Source organism: Grampus griseus (genome assembly GCF_964374135.1).
Source record: "Grampus griseus genome assembly, chromosome: 5".
NCBI lineage: Eukaryota > Metazoa > Chordata > Mammalia > Artiodactyla > Delphinidae > Grampus > Grampus griseus.
This window is the reverse complement of record NC_138998.1, coordinates 85,777,878-85,801,720: the sequence shown is the minus strand read 5'-3', so window position 1 is coordinate 85,801,720 and position 23,843 is coordinate 85,777,878. Positions and strand designations below refer to the sequence as shown.

The 23,843-nt window shown below is 43.0% G+C and overlaps 1 protein-coding gene across 1 annotated transcript in view; it reads left to right on the top strand.

Annotated features, from left to right (window-relative positions):
• Positions 1-5,911: 5,911 nt before the first annotated feature.
• The window catches only part of PLCXD2 (phosphatidylinositol specific phospholipase C X domain containing 2), a gene marked incomplete at both ends in the record, with an annotated part of 43,059 nt that continues 25,127 nt past the window's right edge, over positions 5,912-23,843 (top strand). Inside the window, one exon of the mRNA XM_082654388.1 lies at positions 5,912-6,071. Within this exon, the coding sequence (XP_082510514.1) occupies positions 5,912-6,071 (160 nt within the window). The remainder of the gene's footprint in view (positions 6,072-23,843) is intronic.

The following is a 23,843-nucleotide window of genomic DNA, read 5'->3' as shown; positions in this document are numbered from 1 at the left end:
TAAGCTCCCAGCTGTTCCTATTGGTGATGGTGATGTGGAAACTTTTTTTTTTTAGGGTAAAGGAAGGGAAACGTACTTACTGTGTGTGTGAAGTGTGCCTTTACTACCAGAAGGTGGCTCCATAGCATATTAGATCAGGCACTTTGCAGCTGACTAGCTGGAAAAATAAAGGCCTGGAGCTTCTCTCAGTTACCCTTTTTTGGTGAAAGGGGTGGGTGGGAAGGGGGAATAGAAGAGGGTGCAGGAATATGGTGTGCTAGAAGGAATAAATGTACATTAAACTAATTTTACAATCATCACTTGTTATTAGCTTCTCTCAAAAGTATTATAGCAACACTGTGTTGTTAAAGGAAATCTTTAAATGTACCAGAAACACTTGATGTCTAATAGCTATAAAAGGCAGAGGAGCTCCGAGGATCTTCCTGATCACCAAGCTTTCACATCTGCAGGAACAATCTTAGGGCTGTTACTGCTACATTCACTCTTGTTTCATGACAGAATCCCGGTTGTGGGCCACAAATACTGGGTGGGCATGAGGTGATGCCACATATGACGACTTCCTGTTTTAGCTGCTGCTGCTTTTTTTTTTTTTTTTTTGCGGTACGCGGGCCTCTCACTGTTGTGGCCTTTCCCGTTGCAGAGCACAGCTCCGGACGTGCAGGCTCAGCGGCCATGGCTCACGGGCCCAGCCGCTCCGCGGCATGTGGGATCCTCCCGGACTAGGGCATGAACCCGCGTCCCCTGCGTGAGCAGGTGGGCTCTCAACCACTGCGCCACCAGGGAAGCCCTGCTGCTGCTTTCTTACTCAGGTTCTTAAAGACACTCACCTGGATATGATCAGGATCTGGGTCACAACCATGTGGTCTCTGGCTCTAGCCCTAATCCATAAAATAACTGACCCCCAGCTCCTGACTCATTCCTGATGTCAGGAATGTCTGAGGTATATCATATGTGTTCACAAGGCATTATGCTTGGTGACCTCCCTTTCCATGGAGGCTCCTGAATAGCCCTGGCTGCTACAATGATGTCACTCTTCCTCAGAGTAGTTGTTGCTGCTATCATCATGTTTCCCAGTACCACCCATATTGGTGACATTTCCTCATTCTACTCTGATCCTTTATCACATAGTTTGGGGGGCTTGAATTGGGGAAAGGAGGTTGGGAATGAGTAGAGATAAACTCTGCTGTTATGAGGCACAAAACAAAGCAGGCTTACACTCCCATCTCATCTTTCATTTATCTGGCTCCTCATTTCAGTTCCTCACCCTCCCCACACCCTCCAGCCAGGAAAAAAATTGTGAATGGGACATCGCTATGGAACTCAAAACATCGTACAAACTCTCTCATCTCCAGGCAATGTCCCTGGAACAAACACGTGTCTAGTTCTAATGCTATTCAAGGTCTGTTCCTTTCTCATCTAGCACACAGACTGGGAGGGAAGTCAGCACAGGGTCCTAGGTGTGGAGCCAGAGACAGCCCAGCCACAGTCTCATTAAGTCAGTGCATTTCCTCTGAAGCTTTGAGGGTGCCTTCAGTCAAGTGAAATCCAGGCCATCTTGCCCTGCCAACCAGACATGTCCAGATGGAAAGCTGTTTAGGGACTTGCTCTGGGACCATCAGTACTCATTTATGAAATGATTCATATGAAAATGAACGATCTTAAAAATTTCCAGAATATAATGTAGCCTCCAAGAAAGGGTAAAGACTGCAGTCACCTCTTCAGGAATTCAATAGGGTCCTTGATCAAGTAATGGAGAAAAACATTTCCAGAAAGGGAAACAAAATTTGTAGATGTACTCATAGAAACAGGTTTGGTTGCATATACTAAAAATGGATGAACAATTTGGTGAGACTTTCAAGTGATGAAAATAATTCCAGAGACAGTCAGGCTGTCCACTTGGGCCTTAGAGTCATAGATCCTTGGAGATAAGAAGTGGGAAAGAAGAGGCAAACACCATAGTTTAGAAGGCCATGCATTGAGTCTCTGTGTGCCAGAGCTTCTGCGTGCTTTCTCACTTTTTTCCTGCTTAGATAACCAATTTCAATGGTCTACCTGAAATTGTTGTATTTCTCCAACAATTCTTCATTATGCCGGAGTTGTCTTCCTAAAATACAATGTCAATCATTTTACTCCCCTTCTCAAAAATCTGCAGTGGCCCGTTTTATCCATAGGAAAAAAAATGTCCAAACTCTTTAATGTACTTTGGTCATAAACATCCTTTACCAGGTTTACAAAAATAATGGGTAACATATAATGAGAAGCCACTGGCACAATGATCAAGAGACTGGAGTCACAGCTCTGCCACTAACTAGCTATTAGCTCTTGGGCAGAGTTATGTAGCCTCTAAGCTTCGGTGTCCTTTGTAAAATGGGGATAGGAATAGTAGCTAACTCATTGGGCTCTTGTGATGGTTCAGTGAGAGTAAATGAATTGTATTTCCCACATATCCCACGTGCTGCCACTCTTGTGTGTTTTCTGTTTCTCACATCTCCCATTCATTGTCATAGCTTTGCTTACATTTTCTCAGCTACACAGTCTCTTTCCCACGCCAAAACCCTCCACCCATTTTCCACTTGCAGAAACTTTTCTCAGAATTCCGGACCTGGCTTGAATGTCACCTCCTCTAATAATGCATCCTGTGGCCCTTCCCCCATCAAATATATACTTCTTTATTGTCCTCCACATGTACCTCTATTATCCCTTCATTCAGCCTCATGTTAAATTTTGTAATTCACATATTTGATTCTCTTTTCTCCTGGATTATATATCATCTGAGGTTCATCAGTTACCAACTTTTGTTTAACTTTTCTTCCATTCCTAGCACCTATCAAAATGATTTGTACATGATAAACACTCCCTTGGTGGTAATTGCTAATTAAAATTGACTTGTTTTAAAATTTCAGTCCTTCTATTAATTTAGTTTCCTCTCTGATAAATTTCATAAGACAGTATATAAGAAAATATTAACTATCCAAATTGTAAATATTAATTTTTATTTTAAAATTATATGGTTTTCCCAAAGCAATTGTGGCATAGTATAAACATCCCACTCATAATTTGGTTTCCATTACATTATGTGACAGAAAAATTATTCTCTAATACTTAGAAATTCTTAGCTGGGATTTTAATGCAAATTTATTTTTTCATTATAAAAGTGATATAAAAATATTATAAAACCTTGGAAAGGAGAGTGAAAACGGAGTACACATTCCCACCTAGCAAACGTGAGCTGTTTCCTAAGGCCTTGCTACTCAAGGTGTGGTCTGAACCAGGAGCATCAGCGTCAGCTAGAATCTTGTTAGAAATGCAGAGTCTCAGGCCCATCTCAGACCAACTCAATCAGAATATGGTTGCTTTGCACATTAAAGGTTAGAAAGCACTGCTCTAAGGTACTACCTAGAACCCAGCAGAGCATGTTTTACCAAGCATCTCCCTCCTTCTAACAAATATTTATAGAACACCTGCTATATGCCAAGTACTGCACTAGAGCCTGTGTTTTCACTTGAAAAATTTCTTCCAGGACTGACTCAAGAATATATGGAGAGCGTGCTGCCTTCTTTTGAAATGTTTTCTTAGACAAACCAAGTAGTTTTGACTGAAAGCTGTCAGGTGTGCAAAACGTCTCATTGTGAACTCGTTCCACTTCTCTTGTTTTCAAGTTCTCACACAATGATGACTCTAAGTCTAATGTTTAATGCTTTCTTATTCTGTGCCTTCCTTCCATTAAGAGCTGAAAAATAAGAAAAAAAAGTCACTGAAATTGACATTCCACAGTAAAGCTTAAAGAACACTTTTTGTTTGCCTTAGGCAGCTTTCATATAATTTTATGTTGAGATTTAAAAAAAAAATTTTTTTAAGTTCAAGGGAAGCCCAGAAAGGTGACATTTCAAAAGTAAATCTATAGTGTGATGGGGGGGGGGTGGCATTTCATTGAACAAAACAGCTAGGTGACATATTCCCAATAGGTACAGCACTACACTGTAGTGCTCTTTAAGAATCAGAAGCTATATGATGAATAGTGTAGACGGTCTTTTTATTAACCAAGGTATACTCCTCCAGGAAACAAACAAACACAACTTTTGGTAATATTACACAGCTCAAAAGGCTGAAAAAGCAGGCTTAAATGAATGTTAATAATAGCCCAGAAGAGGAAATTTAATAAGATGTCAAAAGAGGGCACTATGCAACAGCAGTTATGTGTATAGAAAAGTAGCTGCATTGCTGCTGTGTACTTACCTTGGAGATGAGGCAGGGCCATTCGGTGACAGTATCAGCGGACCTGCGGGTCTGTCTGTACACGAGCCGTCAGTCTTCTCTTGGCACACAGGCTGCTCCTTCCTGTTCCCGTAAGCCCTCCTAAGTCACTGAGGCGCTGCCTGGCCTGAAGCCCTCCAGGACCCCACCGTCAAGGTCAGGGTGATTTTCTTGATTTGCCTGTTTGCCAAGGTGTTCCTGTGATTATCCGTGTGCAAAATTCTCTTATCATTAAAGACCCTATAGTTTACACCGTGGAAAGGGACCATTTGAAAGCGCAGGGAACACTGCAGAAAGCAGAGAAATGGGTTTCTATGCCTACAAGCCTCAGGGCTCGAGGATCTCATTCCAAAATGGGATTTCCAAATAGTGCCACCACATGAACTGCTCCCACAAGGCCGCCAAACTTTGATTTCGTCTATGAAAAGGGGGTCATACCACCAACCCCCCCTGCCTTATAGGGATACTCTGAAGAGCAAATGGGACAAAGAATTTGGAGAAAGGTTCCAAACAACAGACAATAAAAATGCAAAGTATCATTATTTCCTTCTCTGTGAAATGGGAATAAGTGGTGTGTACGAGAACCTTAATTAGGTAATGGTTGAAACACAAACCACCCTTGATGTTGTCGTCCAAATATGATATACTGCACCTTTCTCAGCCTCTCAGCCTCTTTACCTCTCATATTTCTGCTGCCTATGTGGTTTATTGAAAATGTAATACTCTCTGTGTAATTGTCATTGTGTGTGTGCGTGCGTGCGTGCGTGTGTGTGTGTGTGTAGGGGAAAGAAGGAAGGAATCGTATGGTTGCATTTAACCTCTGAGTGCTGACAGCGTGAAAGGCCCGTGGAAAGACTTGTCCGATCCAAGACCTGACTGGTCCAAGCGTGCAGGCTGCACCGGCGGCCGTCTACCCATTTGAAGGCCGGAGTAACAGAGCAAGGGAGGCCGGGCATCGGAGGGGTGGGCGCCGCTCAGAGGGCGCGGGCCAATCGGAGCGCTCTCCGCCAGCGGCCAATCACGAGCCGCGTCTCCCGGCAAATCTGCCCGGCAGTGTGGGGCGGGGCCGCCGGGAGTCCGGGCGCCGCAGGTTACACTTCTGAGCGCCTTCTGCGTTACACTTCTGAGCGCCTTCTGGAAGCCACAGGGCAGCGGAACCTGTGCGAGGAGCCGGTGGAGGGAGAGCAGGCAGGCCCAGCTTATGTGCCAGCCCAGTGACAGACATAAAAGCGTAAATCAGGCTGAGGATGGTGCGTCCGGGCGCTCACGTGTATGTAGACCCACCGGCGTGTCTTTCTGCCGTGTGGGTACCTGTAGTGTGAGTGGCTCTGGGCGTGGCTGCTCGTAGGACGTTCAGTTTCTGTAAGATTTATCTCGAGGGGCCTACCTTTCCCTGGCTCCAGAGGGGGAACGTAAGAAGTTTAACGGAGCCGAATCTAAGCAGATTAAGGGAACAGCGGCTGGGCCGGAGAGGGTGCGGACTGCAGGTGCTGAGGGGCTAGGAAACCACGTCTTTGCCCCGTCTCCCCCGGCAGAAAGGCCTTTCGGCAAGACTGGTGTGACAAAGGTGGCCCTGAAGTGTTAGAGAGCCCGGGCAATTATGATCGCTGAGTGAGTGGCCCTGGGCTGAGCCTCAGCAGTTGACTGATAGAAAGGGATGCTAGCAGTTAGGAAGGTAAGGAGGAAACTCAGGATGGGGACCATCTGCTCCCCCAGTCCCAGCGGGACAAAGACATTGGAGGTCTGCAATGCTGACTGGATGGCCTCGCTCCCTCCTCTCCTCCACAACGTCCCCCTTTCCAATCTGGCAATCCCAGGTATTCTTCTGTTCTTACTTGTTCCCACTGTGTTTGCTTCTGCCATTTTAGTGTTGTTAATGGGTTGGGCTGCTTTTCTATTGTGCTGAGAAAATAATTGTCAGTGACCTTAACTAAACCTCTTTCTTATTTCTAACTAAAAACTTAACACTGAAGCAGCTGCTGTAAAGAGATTTAAGTACGCTGCATCATTGGCAAAAGGGAGTCGAGAATGGAAGCGCCATTTTTTGTTTGTTGGGGTCTTTTTGTTTTGTTTTGTTTTTACTTGATAGACTGACTCTAAGAACATTACCTTCTTAATGTTGGGGCCAGGGTATGTGAGGGGTGCGTTTCTTGAATCACTCAAAATTAAAAGGAAAGATCAAGGGTAATGAGTAAAAAGTCATTAACAGTTGTAGATCTGGATCAACATTAACACTGTAAAGTATTTCCTTTCTCACTTATTTGACCTTTCATAGCAGAGAAACAAGAAACATGTTAGCATTTAAGAAGAGGTTCAGAACTAGGACTGAGTATAAAGACACATATTATTGTTGTTGGAAAAGACAGAAATTGAGAATGCAGGTGCTCATCACAAGCAGGCATTAGGTGTGATGAGGTGGTGGTGTTTGAAGCTTTGTCTATATATATATACAGGTGTCTGCCTGGCTGATCTAGAACCGAAGCCTTGAAAAGCACTCCTGCACCAGCCACTCGCTCTCCCCTGGGGCTTTTGTACTGTGACATCACTCTCATTAGATTTGTTAAGTGTGTCCTCTTCCTTCCATTCAAAAGCTGGTTAAAGCTTGGTTTCTAGGGAAGGAGGTTTGGACTACAGTGAACTTGGTCTCATGTGCTGGGCAAAGTCCTAGATTCTGATGCTTGGCGAGCACTCCCAGGAGCAGGGGAATGGACCACTGCCAGTCCTTTCTCTCACCTGTAGACATAACAATTGACTTCACCCCTAGACTACCAGAAAAACTCCCAGCCATCCCTGGGATCAGTCTGCTTTTGGTGGCAGACAAGACGACCTCACGCAACCCCAGGTCTTTGCTTTCTATGCATGAGGAAGAGCCATGCTGGCTTCAGATGCAGCCTTTCCTTAGTCGCCTCTTCTTTTGGAGGTTCCAGGTTCATTGTCCTCATGGGCTCTTGTTGCTTTTGAGCAAGGAGAGGGTTGCTAAATCTCTTTATAGGTATGATCACTTGTGTTTTATCAGCCATTGACTACAGCTCCTTGGGAAATGCCATATGGTCATGCTTCAGAACAGGTCTTTTCCATGTTTAATTGATGCCTGTGGAGTCATCGCTGAAATGTTGCACAGGCATCTTTTAACATGAGTCATATGTCTTTCTGATGGAATTGTTTTGTCAGGTGCTACAGCAAATAGTATGTGTTTGCAAACAGAATGGCATCTTAGGCAGGCGCTTAATGGCTCTATCATTGGAGCACGTCTGGGTAGGCTGGGGCTTCCTCCTTCCTGTTGTACTTTGGACAGTTCAAACCACAGCAGCAGCTCTGCCCATGGTGTGGCTGTGCACTCTGACCCCATGACTCCAGAAAGGAGCTGGGCGTTTGTTCTGCAATCTCTAGGGTATCTCCCGGTTACTAGAATTGCCAGAGTTTGTCAATGGTGGGGCCTGCTGGAAATTCTGTGGTTAGCCACCGTGGGAACACAGGAGTTTATTCACCCTGCTTTGTGAAGTCCAGTCCTTCTAAGCAAAAAAAAAAAAGTCCTTGACTCCTCAAAAGATATGGCACTCATTGCTATGAATGCCTTATTCCCAGCAGCGGAAGGAACATGAGTGTATGTGTGTATATATATATATATATATATATATAGCTCAAGACAGGAAAATCACATATTACGTGGCAGCCATGCCCCCTCCTCCCCCACCCCTGCACCCCTGCCTCACCACTGGCTCTCTCTTCCCTACTTCAAGCTGAATATTCCCCGGCTAAGGACTGGCAGTCGAGTTCTGCCAAGACTCACTGAGAGGTTCTGAAATACAGACAGCATTCAGGAAGTGAAGGCCACCATGTTGCTCCCTCTTCTTTTCTTCCTCTTCCCTGTCATCATCACCTTCATCATAATAGCTATTATTTCCTGAGCAGTCCCATACAGCACCCACTGGCATACATTACCTCAAATCCTTACACCTCCAAGATGGGTAGGAACAGCCTCATTTTAGAAATAAGAAAATTATTGTCCAGAGAGGTTAAGTAATTTTCTCAAGATCACACAAGTAGTAAACAGCAGAACTAATATTTAAGCCCCTGTGTAGCTGGCTCCAAAACCCACGCACTGTCCCTGTGCCCCTAAGGAGGCCTTGGGAAGTGCAGAGCAGCTGGGGGGAGGGGGGAGAATTCTCTAACTGAAAACCAGTTTTCACAGACTATCCTCTGCAGCAAATGAAAGAATTTTTAAAACTAGGTGGTTTTTGCCTGAGCAATTATAAATCACTATCTAGCTAGATATACACACAGATGTGTGTACATATTATATATCTGTAATATAAATATATAATTTTCATATATGTGTATATATATATCCATATATATATATATATATATATATATATATATATATATATATATATATATATATATATATACTGGAACCCAGTAAGTTATTCCTATTTGGAATTGGAATCCAGTAAGTTTTCAATTCAAATTTAGAGCTTAGACCTATTCTGTATGTGCATGTGTGCTTGCGTGTGCCGCCCCAGGGCGTCTGTAATATTGGGTCAGCTCTGTCAGTGTGGGAGTAGGGTAGGAGTGATGCGGGAAAGGGCAGGAAAAAGGCAGGGGTTCTGACATTAATAGCAGAACCGGGATGGAGTAAACTATGTCAGATCTGAGTGCATCTGCTGCATTTGCCTAAGTCATGATGGGAGAGAGCAAGTGTACTTGCACCTCTCAACAAAGCCTTGATGTATTATTTCACTTCCACAACTGTTAAGAACACCTGTTAATGACCACTGTCACCCAAACATATTGGCATATCTTGGAGAAGAACCTCAGAACAATTCTCCCTGCCAACTGTGTAGGATAATTGGAGACCTTAAGGGTAAAAACATCTGGAAACTGCAAAAGTCAGATTTTTAAATTAAAGCTTTGAACGCTACGAACAATTTTGCTGATGTTAGTGAAAGCATGGTTTTCTTTATGGACAAAGGGACTGATAGGAAAAATTTTTTCAATAATGTATACAGCTTTTCCATGAATTCTTCTCTGTATATTTTAGTGCTATTTCTCTCTCTTTTTTTAATCATGTTTTTCCCTACTTTTTAACAAAGGTAAACAATTTGGTTTATTGGAAAGAACCTTGAACGTAAGGGTCTCGAAATTTGATATTGTTGATTCTGGCTGTGTGACACTGTAGAAGTATCCGAATTTCTCAGGACTTAGTTTCCTCATTTGTAATTAAGATGTTGGATTAAATGAAATGTAGAGTCCTTTCCAAATTAAAATTTCTTTGATTAGTTTGAAGGGTTTTTTTTTGTTTGTTTTTTGCCTATTCACCTCTAAACATAGAAGAATGACTGGGTCATTTTTGTCTGAAGGTCATTTCTCTTATACCTCTTCAGAACAAGAAATTATTTTGGGCATGTGCAATCAGAGAATCACAATTGCCAGAAGGAAGCGAGGTCTTCTCACTTTAGCATCCTAAAATCGACTGTAGAGTAGTTCAAATCGAACAGACTCTGAGTACGTTTTAAGAAACCTCCATGCTCAGGCCTGTGGCAGACCCAAAGGTGGATGAAGCTATCAAATGAACTTGCATCCTAGTGATAGAGAGGTTTACACACACACACATATATGTGTATACATATCTTCACCATACACGATTTTAAAAAACTAATTGGGGTGAATATTATAACAGAGATGTAAATAAAGTGTTACAGAAACACAGAATGGAAAGATTAATTTCAGCTTTTAAATTTGAAAAATGGTCAAAAATTTCAAGGAATGTGGCCTGGGGGTCAGGATTGGGAAGGGGGCTTTCCACTTGAAATAAGCCAATTAAGCTAAGGGATGGAGATATATTGGGGAAATGGCTGGAGGACTCCCTCTACTGCCCCTCAGTAATGCTTTGTTAATATCTTTATCATTGCCCTTCTCCACACATTGTTATTTCTGGGTATCTGTCTTCTACATCGTCTGTGAACAACTTGTACACAGAGAACATGGCTTATTTCCCCTTACAATCCTAAGTCCTAGTACAGGGTAGCAGCTCTGTCACTGGTAACTGCTGAGTGGATCTTTTAGTGCATGGAACAGGAAAGTAAGGATGCTGGAAAAGTGGCTTGCAGCCACCATCTTTTTCAATTGTGATCAGAGCTAAACTGAACAGATAGGTTAGGTTCTCCTTCTGGGAATGCCGTATGAAACACTCGGAATATTTTCCAATCCATTTCTTGTTATCTTTTGCATAATTTTCCCGTAGCTCTAGATAAGACTCATCACTGAGCCCCATTAGAAATGGAAATTCTCAGGCAGAGTAAGATGGTCAGAAGGGTCAGAAGCAGATCTCTGTGTCACTTCTGCCCTAGGAACAGTTCTTTCACCCTGCATCCCTTCTGCCTTCCTTCTTCCCTTGTCAAATGTAAGCGTCTCATGTTTCCTGTCTGGCTGCAGCCTCAGCCTGCTCTCATTTCTTGTTCCCCTTCCTTCCACTGACCTGGCCTGTATCCCGACCTCTCCCGTTCCAGTGTCAGCCCTTGCTCAGACCTCCTCACTGCTCTCCAATTCCCGGAGCGTTCTCTGCTCTCATCTTGCTGATGACATTCCCTTCTCTCCTTTTTCACCTTTCTGGAATCCTATCCTTTTCCTATGCAGTCCTGCCTTTGACCACTTGGCAATTTCTATAGCTCTTCTCCTGTGGTCCCTCACTCACTCCCCACATGTGCGACAGGGAGACAAAATCATTACGGGGGCAGGACGTAGGGAATCATTACTCAAATCGCGCTTCTGGAAGTTGGATCAGGTGCATCTCACAGAGATGGGGACCCAAAAGGGTGCAAGATACCTTCTGGAACAAGAAGTTTAGGTGGGCTTCACTTTGGGGATATCATGAGCCATGAGTTGGCCCTAGAAGAGACTCATTGTCCTACAGAATCTGAGGCTGTGGAAAACCAAGGACCAAGCTAAATCTACCAGGGCTGACCCAATCAAGAAAAAAATCACACGGAATCAAAATGGCCTCTTAAGTGGGAGTAGGTTTTTGTTGTTGTTTTTCGTTTTTCCTCTGGGTGATCATGGTGAGGAATAAAAAGAGGCTATGATTTAGTGTTTGCATTAGTAGGTTTCTCTTCTAAGAAGGTTCATCACTTCCTGAGATCCTTTCCCTGCCCCAATCACACAAAAGCCACAAGGAACTCAGGAATCACCTATGTCTGTAAGAAGCAGAATCATGGATTGGTTTAGAGTATTAATGCTAAAGCCACACTGTCTGGTTTTGAATCCCAACTCTGCCCCTCATGACTCTGTGACCTTGGGCAAATTACTTAACCTCTCTGTGCCTCAGTGTTCTCTGTAAAACAGAGATAGTAATGGCACTACCTCATTTGGTTAGTGCGAGAATTAAATTAATTCACGTTGCACGCTAAGAACAGTGTCTGTCACAAAATAATGTGTCTTTTAAAAAAATTAATCATGATAGTCATTTATTGAAAGCCTGTGTCTGGAATGGACAACAAAAACAGAGGTGTAAAATGCAGTCTATACCCTCAGGTAATTTGTAGTCTAGTTAAGGAGCTGACCTTCCAATTAAGCCCTGTGGCTCAATGTTCTCTGTCTGATCAGATCAGGATAACTTGAATGGTCATCCCCTCAAGGGGACTTCGAGTTAAGGGAAGGCTACATGGAGGGTTGCCCAGGATGTGAGTACCAAATGAGTCTTAAATGCAATCTGAGGGCAGCTGATCAAGAGAGCCAGAAAATCCTCTTTAGCTACTTTGTCCTCCCATCCCTAGTTCAGCTGTCAAACTTTGTCATCTCCAGCCATCCAAAGCCTTTGGGAAAAATTTAAGTCTCTGTGACAGGACCATATTGCTAACTTTGCTTCTGCTCTCCTCCTGGCCCCATCACTTACCCTATTAACCTAGTCATTTTGTTCCCAGATGAACAGAAGGAATATTACAAAATGCATTCCTTTAAACAAATCTTTTTACATATATAACTCCTTCCCCAGCCGTGGAATAGCTTCATAGTCCCTCCAGATACAGGCATCACCCACACATACACACAAACACACACATACTACCCATCACCCAACACACACACACACACACACACACACACACACACACACAATGCGCACACACTGAACCACGACCTTAGCCTCACCCTCAAGAGATCCCCAATTCTACTGCCTGCTGTTGTTTCGCCTTTATAAAGATCCCGCAAGACATGCCCACTGACATTTCAGACCCTAGGAGCCTGTCGCTGTCACCTGCATTGCTGCTGTTTCAGACGAGCTTCTGAGACTGAGGATTTGGCTTCTGACACGTGCTCTGACCTGACCTCTACCCTGCGTGACAGGCTGGCTCCACATCTCTTCCCATCCTCTAAGAGCTTATAACTGTAGGCACACTAGAGGGAATGGTGGTGAAATGCTTTAGCTCCTGTAACTTTGCCTTTGGGAACAGCACAAACCACTTTGTAAATGCTGACTAACCCTAATTAGAGTTTCAAACCAGGCCTGTAGAGAAGGGATTTTTTATGGACATTGTAATAGGTGGGCGTATTTGTGTGTGTGAAAAGAATTTGAACACATGTCAAGAACCAAACTTAGGTGGAGGAGAACTGTGACTAAATCTGTCTGAGTATTTACATGCACGTGGGTAAGTAGGAGTCCTTCCACTTTCTCACATCTATAGGAATGTGGGTTATATTGCTGAATGCCCATGAGGCTCAAACAATACCTGGGAGGATGGCATTACGAGATCTCCAGGTGGCTCCCAGATCACATGGGTTTGGCCACAGAGGCCTGCACTGCTCTCAGGGGGGTGTCTAGCTTGTATTATCTACGAAAGATCGGCATTCTTTTTTTGATTCATTGTCTACTAAGCAGTTGACATTTTCTAAGAGAAGAACAGGGTTTTAAAAATTAATTTCCAATTATTCTAGAACTGTTGGCTGGAAGGTATTATGTCTTCTCTGGGGATAGTCTGTCAGTATTTTTTTTCTCTGTACGGACCTAATGAAATCTAAATAAAGAAAAAAATAGGAAGCAGTTGTACCTCGTAATGCAAATGTCTTGGAGTGTGAAGGCATCTGCATTAATGATGGGACTGAGAAATCTTAGACTCTGGCAGACTGAGAGGAATATTTTATGAACATGTACGCTTTGAAGGCTTATATACTGAAAACAATATTCTTAAAGTACAGTTGAAGCCAGATGAAAAAAACATGCCGAACAGATAAAGGTGAAGACAGTGTCCCTCTCTCCCTCCCTGGGTTTGAGTTTAAGTGATCGTCCTGGCAGGAGGTGTCCATATAGATCCTCCTAAGAATTATATGTGCACGTCGTGTCAGATTGGCTAAAAACAATTACTGGTGCTTGTTTGCTTCTTTTGGTTCTCATTGCCTGTACTTTAAAAATGTATCCATTTAAAGGGAAAGTATTTGTTCAAAGGATATTTATCAAGTGCCCTTTTGTGTAAGGTGCTGTGTTAAATTAGGTGAATATGGAGATAAATAGGATTCTTCTCCCTGCTCTTCATCAAGTTCTGATCTTAGAGGAAAGCCAAAATTCAAACACCATGGAGAAAAATGCATAGGATACAATAACACTTAGAAAACCTGTACCTATTCCATTACTGGTAGGTGGAGGAAAGCTTAGTAGATTGGGCTTTCAAGAGGAGATGACCCTTGGGTTGAATCATAAAAGAGCAATTAGTAAATATCCAGGTGCTACAGGTAGAGAGAAGTGTGACACAATGCAGAGGTACCAAGGACTGAGAGATAGGGTTTCCTTGAGGAAACCCAAGCATCGATTTCATTTAAAGAAAGTAATGGAGATAAAGCTGGGAAAGTAGGCTAATGAGCCTTATGTATCATGCCAAGATTAAACATTGAATGTTATCCCGAAGGCAAAAAGCAGCCACTGAAAGACTTGGTCAGGAATAGATTAACAGCCCTAAAACAATGGCATAAGGGTGCGGAGAAACAAAATGACCCATCAGTTATTAGGGATGCTGAGGGGTAATCTAAGAAATTCATTATTTCTTTCATTCTGTTGAATATATATATGTTGATGACCTTCCATATGCCAGGCTCTCTCCTGGGCACTGGTGATTCAGTGATGATCAATACAGACATGTTTCCTGCCTTCAAAAGCTTACAGTCTAGTTGGAGAAATGGACATTTAATCAAACAGTCATAATACAATATGCTATGTAAGATGAGAGGTAGAGATTACTGGTGGAAGAAGCCTATAGCAAGGATATCTTAAGAAGACTTGCGAGTCTAGGGAGGCCCCCAGGAGGAAGTGATGAATATACTGCAGTCTGAAGTATACACAGGAACTAGCCCCAGGATAAGAGCAGCAAGGCCAGGAGTGTCCTAGGAGAGGAAACAATCTGGGTGAAGACCTTGAAGAGAGAAAATGGCGCATTTAACAAACCCAAATGGTTCATTGTAGTTTATTTACCATAAGCAAGGAGGAGGGGGCAAGGAGTAAAGTGGCAGATACTGAGAGGTCTCCTAAGCCGTGTTAAAGTGATTTAGCTTTACCTTAACAGGTGAGGGAAGGGTGTTAAACAGATGAATGACAGAGCAGCTTTGTGTTTTGGAAAGATCACTCTGGCTGCAGTCCACAAAAGGTATTTGAGTTGGGAAGTACTGTAACCAAGGAGACCACTTAGGCTGCTGATGAGGTCATCCAGGTGGGAGATGATACTGACCTGAGGAAGATAGTGACAGTGTAGATGAAGGAAAAGGGACAGACACAGGAGATACATAGGAGGAAGTATCAGCAGGACTTGGCGACTCATTGGAGGGTAAAAGAGATGGTATAACTGTCTTGGGTAGCTGGGAGGAGGGGGATGGCATTCCCAGAAATAGGGATACAGGGGAGGGAGCAGTTTCAAGGGTGATGGAAGGAAACAGGCATGCTGAGTTTGAGGTACCCGTGGGACATTACAGAATTGGGAGAAAGCGTAGTAGCATCCAGTGGAAATGATTTCAGAGCTAAAGCTTACAATTTGCCCAACCCCCTACCCTCCCTCACAGCTACTGTCATATTCAGTATAAGATGATTTGAGTTTGAATTTAGTGTCTTCATTTTTTTATATATATATATTTTTTGGATTTCAACTAAAATTTTACTTCTTTCAGGAAATCTGTCTTCAACTTCTGGTCCCAGATAAATGACCCTCCCAAGCTCATTTAGTGTTCTGCTTAATCGGCATGAATTCTGTCATTTGTTTCACTCTTTCCCCTACCGTATTGGCAGCTTGGGGTTGGGGCGGGGGAGGGGTTAGCTATGTGCAATACACCACAAACCAGCTGTGAAATGGAAGCTTTTAGTTACATTACCACATTATCAAATACGATTTATTTTACACATGGACATTCAGGGTTACACCAAGTTAGTAAAAGCAGGAGAATTTTGTAATAGAATGTTTAGTGTTAACTTTTTCTTCTACCCTAAACATTTTCCTGTTTTCCCTAAACGTTTGTACTGTTCTTTCTTTTGTGTTAAAAGGAAAGGTTGTTAAAATATGATTATCCCAGAACTGAGAAGGCTCATCAGAGGATGACCAAGTGCCCTTTGTGAGGTGTTATTTTACCAGAGATGATGCCATCTGTTCAGAGACAGAGCAGGGTGATAATTAGCAACCTAGAGGAGGAATTTCTTATTAATGAATTACCTATACAGTGTCTTATTTGGGTATTAGCATCTGTTGGACATTTAAGGAAGAGAAAGTCTTTCAAAGAAAAATAGATCCCCAACTATATAAAATGCCTCCCATACATGGGGTTGAAAACCCTTTGACTCACATATATCCTAGGCTGTTGGGGCTGATTTAGAGACTGTCTAGGGCAATGAATTACCTTGATGCCCTGCAGAGTTCTTGGGAGGCTTGACTTCCCATTGAGCCCCGCAAGGACACCTCTAGGCCAGAAGTGGGACTGTCTGGACAGGCCTTTAACCAGAGAAGCTCTACTTGCATTTGTTTTTATATATAAATACTTCATTTGACAACATTCCAGGTCTGAAAGCACCCTGAGAACCTCTGATTTACTTCAGTTTTCTCTAGCTCATCTAGCCAGTTGGGCTAGACCAGGACCAGCTCTCCGGATTCCCAGGCTGATGTCTGTCCTCAGACAGTGGGATGCCCCTTGGCTTCTCAGAACATGAAAAAATATGTTGATCAACATCCTCTGCTTCCAAATGTTCTGCCTTGCTTCAAAACACAGTTGCTTTGTTGCACTGTGAATAATTATGAATTAAATAGGCAACTGATTAAAAATTATATTGGCCACATGGCCCTCTCAGATTTTGCTGACAGTATAATGGCTATAATTCATATTCTCCCACATGCCCCATGGAAAATAATCAAGTATGATGGGTCAAGTTTATCCCGTTGGCTTGGCAAGCTTTGAAGATATTATTCTTTGGTTTGGAAAACTGCTAAGCAGTCCCTGATCTTGAACCTTGGATCCACATTGGCCATATTTTGTATATCCTAAAGATGCCTCAGCCTTTCCGCACTTGTCCACATGGAGTCAAGTTCTCTACAAATGCTGATTTTTCCCAAGGACCTAATTTAGGTGGTGAGATGGGAAGCCCCAAGGAGATGTTATTAAAAGATAATTTACATGGGCTTAAGTTGGAGGAAATCTACTCTCTAGGACTTTTCCTTTTAAATTGTTCAATGCAGTATTTTATTCTAGCTGCTCCTTTAGTCATTCTTTCTGGTTTATTTTTGTCCTCTGTGTTTTCCAACACATCCCTCTTCATTGACCCAGATAACTCAAGCTAGAAGGACAAATAGAGATAAATGGAACTGGGGATGTACAGGTGCTGGGGGAGAGAAGGTGCAGAGAGTGAACTTTGCCTATTTAAAGAAGATGAATGGACCAAAGAGAAGTTTGGGAAAGGATCAGGAGACCTAGGCTCATCTGCCCTAAGCAACGCTCTAAACAGCTGTATGTTTAAGTAAGCATGCTTGCACTTATTCTATATACGTGTATTCAGTGCATACTGTATGCCGAAACTCACTAAATATGGAGATATGGGCATGAATTAGACATGATCCCACCCTCAAAATCTCACAGTCAGCTCTCAGGGACAGACATGGAGATAATTACCACCAGTGTTCCGAGCAGCACAGGGCAAAGAGCAGTTAAATCTGCTTGAGTCACGTGAGCTCACAGACAAATGATTATGACCTGAGTCACATACAAGTAATTAAAATGGAAAGGCAAGGGACAATGAGATTGTTCCCAAGGACTCTAAGGGTTTTTTTGTGGTTTTTTAAAACAAATCTTTTGCTATATTCAATAGCCATAAGGCCCAATTCTCATACATATTTTTACAAATAAGTGTCTTCGTAGCTCAGGCCATAGAGATATTTTAATATGCACAATTACAATCTGTTGAGATCAAATTTATTGCAATATTCATAGAGATTAAATACCTGAGTCATAATATGATATGCTTTTCTACAAAAGCTGCCCTAAACATCTTCAGCCTTTAAGGACATGTTTGTTTTTATGCCTATTCTTAATATTTTTTTATCTTATATCTATCTTTAATTTTTATTCACATTGGAGGCAGTATAAAGAAGTAGTTCTGGGCTTCCCCGGTGGCGCAGTGGTTGAGAGTCCGCCTGCCGATGCAGGGGACACGGGTTCGTGCCCCGGTCCGGGAAGATCCCACATGCCGTGGAGCGGCTGGGCCCGTGAGCCATGGCCGCTGCGCCTGTGCGTCTAGAGCCTGTGCTCCGCAACAGGAGAGGCTACAAACAGTGAGAGGCCCGCGTACCACACATACACACACACACACACACACACACACACACAAAGAAGTAATTCCGAATATGGGTTCTGTTTTAGTGGCCCTAGGATCAAATCCTAGCTACTAGTTATGTAATCTCAAATAAAAAGTTTAACCCTCTGTCATACAGTTTTCTCATCTGTAAAATGGATATAATTATAGTACTTATTTCACAAGTGCAAAGTAAGTGGAAGCACAGTCCACGAGACCACCCTCACTCTGACACCAGTTGCAAGTTTGGGGGTCCTCAAGGTCACTCTTATGTTTGATAATTTGCTAGAAGGACTGACAGAACTCACTGAAAGCTGCTATACTCAATTGCTATTTATTACAGCTACAATCAGCCACATGAAGTGTCCAGGGAAATCCCAAATGTGGAGCTTCCAGTTGCCCTCTACCCTGGAGTTGTGGACAGTGCTGCTGTCCTGGTGTTGATGTGTGATGATATGCACAAAGTATTGCTAATCCGGGAAGCTAGCCCGACCCTTGGTGTCCAGAGTCTTTATTGAGGGTCCAAATGGCTGATCTCAGCATCCAGCCCCCCAGAGGTCAAGCCTGTTCCCACATGACTCAAAACCCTCACCATAAATCTCATCCTTAGACTTTTTGATGTGGTCCCAAAGCTCTCAGGTAAACAAAGGTACTCTTATCAGGTAGGATATTCCAAGGGTTTAAGAGATTACCTCCCAGAGGCCAAGGACAAAGACCTGACCCCTCTTTGGGCAAGGTTAAATTTTTTACTACACAACCGATGTGTTGAATTAAGTAAGATGATGGTTACAATGGGCTTAGAATTTTGCCTAGTACAAAACAAGCATAAATCTTGGATATATATCTATTATTATTAGCAATCCTTTTTGATCCTACAGCATCATACTAGATACTATAGGAAATCTTAAAAAAAATTAACAAGGTGTAGTTTATAATCTTGGAGGAGAGATACTAAGTTTCAAGTAAAACCAACAAAAGCAGAATGAGGTTGAGTATCACAGTAAAGGAGCAAGCAAACTGCTAGGGACCAGTGGAAGGGAGAGGTTACTTCCAGGCAGGGGTTAGGGGACAGCTGCTCCGGGAGGGCACCTGAGCGGCACTGAGGGATGGGGGTTCCGAAAAGGGGGGAGGGCATTCCAGACAGAGGGAACCACATGAATAAAATCAGAGATGGGAAAGCAAGGGCCCTTTCGGGGAACAGAGAAGGGCTGCCGTGGCCTACTGTAGAAGCAACAGGAGGAAGAAATGGGAAAGCACTGGACAGACAGACTGAGAGAGCTTTTCAACGTGCTGTTGAGCACTTGAGGCCTTATCTCATAGACTCTGGGGAACCAGTGACAATCAATATAAGGCCTAAAGAACACCCTGGAAGAGAATAGGCTGTCTCTTTTCATATCTCCAGTCTTTGAAACATGCTCCTTCCTCAACCGTATCACTCACCCTCCCAATACCGCCCACTTCACTTGGCCAATTACAGTTCATCCTGCAAGAAACAGCTCAAGAACTACTTCTGTGCACACCTCCATAATGAAACACGTTATATGCCATCAGGGCCTGTTTTCCGCTATACACAACTGTAGTTTGTCATCTCTGTATACTCAGTGTCTGTATACTTGTAGAGTGGTTCAAAGGAAAAAAGGGAGAGAGCGAGAGAGGAGAGAGACATGAAATCTTGAAATATCTACAAAGAATTTAAAGAGCAGATATTTCTAGTTAATTTAAAGAGAAACTAGGACATCCAGAGAGAGTGAGTAATAGTGCCTAGAGTAAGACAAAATCTTATAACTGCATGGCAGAGTCTTCTCAAGGTATCCCAAGGCTTTAGTAGTAATAGTAATAATAATAATAATAATGATAGAGGCAGAAGACAAGCTTGCTTATACAACACTTATAAAGCACTTGGTAGGCGCCGGATATGCTCTGCTTGATTTATGTGAACCCAGTTAATCTCTGCAACTCAGTGATATAAGTACTAACATTATCTCCATTTTACAAATGAAGAAATTGAGGGACACAGTAGATAAGCAAATTGCAACAGAAATCCTGATAACAATCCTAGGATTGTAAAAACTTCATCTTGACAAATTCATTTAATTGCATCTGAATAGAGTTGGAGACTGACCTAGTGTTGGGCTGTAACTTCAGTTCCTTGTGTTGGTTGGAATAAAGAGCAGTGTTCTTTTCATCTGAGGCATATGTTTCCACGCCAGGCCCCTAATGCCTGAGCGCCCATGAGGATGGTTGTGTTTGAAGGACTGCCTGCTAACCTGTTCCAGCTGAACAAGCCACTTTTATTTTTCAAGACCAAACGTCTAGGAGGCTTTTTATTGACTGAGAACAAAAGCAGCCCAGTGGTTTAAGTGGATTGTGTAGTAATGGCCCAGCAAGGCTCCAGCAGGGAAGACGTCTTTCTGCCTCTCCGAGGTGGAAAGACCAGCAGAGGCTTTTAGCAGGCATGTGCTTGTCAGAACACTCCGCTTCAGGGGTGGGTGTGTTTTCCTTCTCCTTCCCCTGCTGTGTGTAATGTACAAATTTCCTTTAAACCCATCATTTGGTGTAATTTAGGCTGCTACTTGTTAGATTTTCCCTGTTCCTTTTCCCTTTCCCCTGTCAGAGCTCCTGGCCTAGTCCTCCATTACCAGGAAAGAGAAAAACCCTTCTTGTTTTGAGGGGATCTAGCTGAGGAGCTTCCCTGGATCTCAGACATTCAGCAGTTTGTCAAATGAATCTTAAAGTAACCCTTCTCTGTGAAAACTTTCAACCCAAGCTAGGTGAATAGGAAGGTGTTTTTTTTCCAAAGTCCCCACAATAAATTCCATAGAAATGTCCCACAAAGCAGTGAAATGCCAGTCATTCTGGAGTGAAGGGAACTGTCACCTAAATGCTAGACGAGAAATGAGCTACTGGCCAATGTGTTCAGTCAGCATAGTACAGATTCATCACTGGCCAACCTGAGTCAGTGTGACGGGAGAGAATTTCTCCAGCAATTTGACAAAATTCTCAGATGAGCCAAAAGTAAATAAATACCACTGTCAGGCTTGAGAATGATTTGCTTTTTGCAAATATGGTAAGTTAAATCTATAAGCACATATTCATCTTAAGTGTAGCAAGTATGAAAGGAACGTATCTTACTTCTTTGCAGTGATTAATAATCCTTGTTAAAATAGGGTCATATATTCCTTTAATTCGCTGTTAATGAGTTAGAATCCTTGGATTCTTTAGATAGAAGAGACCCTAGAGCTCACTTCACCCCCCTTCCTAAATTTGCAAAGGGAGAAGTTGAGCTACAGTCTGAACCTAAAAGCTGAAGTTCATACAAGTGATCAGAGCAGAACCAGCACTGGGATTCAAGGCTCAGAGCTGTGTTAACCACAAAAAAAAAAAAAAAAAAAATTGCGTCCTCAACTGAAGGAAGGTTAGAGTGCCCTCTTGTGTCCCTACATGGAAATTCTTTATGTCTTTACAAAATTTTAAATCACTTTAATCTCTCCATCAATTTTACTGCATTGGGGTGAAAGGTCAGACATGTAGTTCTGAAGACAAATCCTGTGATCATTATGTTATCGGAAGTAGATGCACAATGCATTTGACCTACTTCATCAGTAAAGACAATAACATCATCCCTAGAGTAGTTTTGTGTGGATTCGGGTCTGGCTGACCTAGGTTTCTGTCCCCGGGCAGCCACTGGCAATCTTGGTAACCCTTGGTAACAGTTGCAAAACCAGCCTGAACCTCTGTCCCCTCATCTGTAAAATACAGATAGTCACTGCCCTGCAGGACTGGCAGAGATCAAATGCAATCATGTAAGTCAGCCCAGCCTGACATTTGGTAAACAATAAACAATAAATTGAAACTATTAGTTATTTTCGGATGTGAGGGATCACCAGCAAGTTCACAGTGAAGGAACTGAAGTGAGAATGCTGTGGAGTGAACAGAATGTCCTTGGGATGCTTTTAGCTCTTGGATGAAGAGATTTCCATGAGCTCTGGGGGCAGAGGAAGTACATTTTTAAAGGAATAACATGCTAAATATGTGATTCTTCCAAAATAAATTCTTCCTTTAGATGGGGAAGTTTAAACAGAGCTAGGCCTAATGGCTTTCCCACAGATGGAATCTCTTTCAGAGGTAACACCTGGTCTTTGGCACTAAGGGCCCAGCAGTCAAAAAAAAATCTCTGCTCTGAAAGATAAAGTTTGAAAACCGGATCTTGTTTAGGGCATTGGTCCAGTTCTTTAAGAAGTCTTTATTTATTGAGAGGGTAACCATATTAAAATAAGTAAAGAACAGAGGTGAAAAACAATAGCTGGATGAATTCATTCTTTGATTTTCATTTTCCTTAAACTTCTTATTTTATGAAACAAGCTACCTCAGCTTAAGTGTTCCGGCAAAATGCCACTAAATCGAGTGCTTTTGCCCCAGTGAACTTTCAAAGGTTCCCTCCTCCCTCCAGTAATTCTCACAGCCGTCCTTTTCATACATGTGGGAGGGAGATATCATTATGTACAATACAAGGAGACTTGACCTTTAAATGTCAGTGGAAGTGTGGAGTCTGGTGATTGTATCTTTCTTCCACTAGCTCATTGGAGAGTTGAGGAAGACAGTTCAATAGTGTGTAAGCGGGAAGCGGGTAGGGGCGAAAGGAACCCCTCACCTGTGCCCCTCTCTTTGTTTTCACCCAACCAGGGAAAAGGAAAGGAAAGCTTGGATTGGACACTGTCATCCACATACTTATCCTAGATACCACAATCGCTGGGAGGTTTATCGCACCGCAAGAGCAGATTAAAAAAAGGCTGGTCAGTCTGCTCGCCTCGCTCATCCTTTTGGGGAATCTGTTACTTCACATAAGACAAATATAGCACGTGAGGCCGGGGAATTTATTATTGATGGAAAGTTCATCCTCGGGCCCTCGCGTGGTTGCGGAGGAGCAGAGCTGGAACCTCTTGGCGCCGGCAGCGTGCCCACTGTTCGGCGGCGCATGCGCACGCGGCAGTGCCATAGCCGTAGACCGCCGCTGGCCGCGCTGTGCTCCTTTTGTGGACATCAATCATCAGTCAAAGAGTGAAAAGATATCCCCTGACTCACACTCGAAAGTCTCCTATTTGTGTGGATTAACTGAACAGTACATTTTGTAGCTGCTGTAGTTACCTCGATAGCATTTGTGAAACAGTTTCTGATGTTCAACTCATTTTCTACTTTACGCTTTTGTCTTTTTACGCATGGTTTTTCTCCTTAGAATGCCCCTAAACATCTCTGTGTCTTGTTTATCGATGCTTATATACTAGCCCTTGTGTTCCAGTTTTGTTTTTTTTTTTACATCTTTATTGGAGTATAATTGCTTTACAATGGTGCGTTAGTCTCTGCTTTATAACAAAGTGAATCAGCTGTATATATACATATATCCCCATATCTCTTCCCTCTTGCCTCTCCCTCCCACCCTCCCTATCCCACCCCTGTAGGTGGTCACAAAGCACCGAGCTGATCTCCCTGTGCTATGCGGCTGCTTCTCACTAGCTATCTATTTTACATTTGGTAGTGTATATATGTCCATGCCACTCTCTCACTTCGTCCCAGCTTACCCTTCCTGTGTTCCAGTTTTAATGCCAGCATACCATGAAAAAGATTTTTCATGAAGGAAGTCCATCTCAACCAGAGGGAAGCCTCCTCTTGTACGTTTCCACCTTCCCCTCATCTTTATGTGACACCACTCCACTCCCAATCGAGGTCTGCCCCTCTGGGCCAGGCACTGGGCAAGTTGAGGCAAGGAGGGACGGTCTGGCAGAGGAGAACC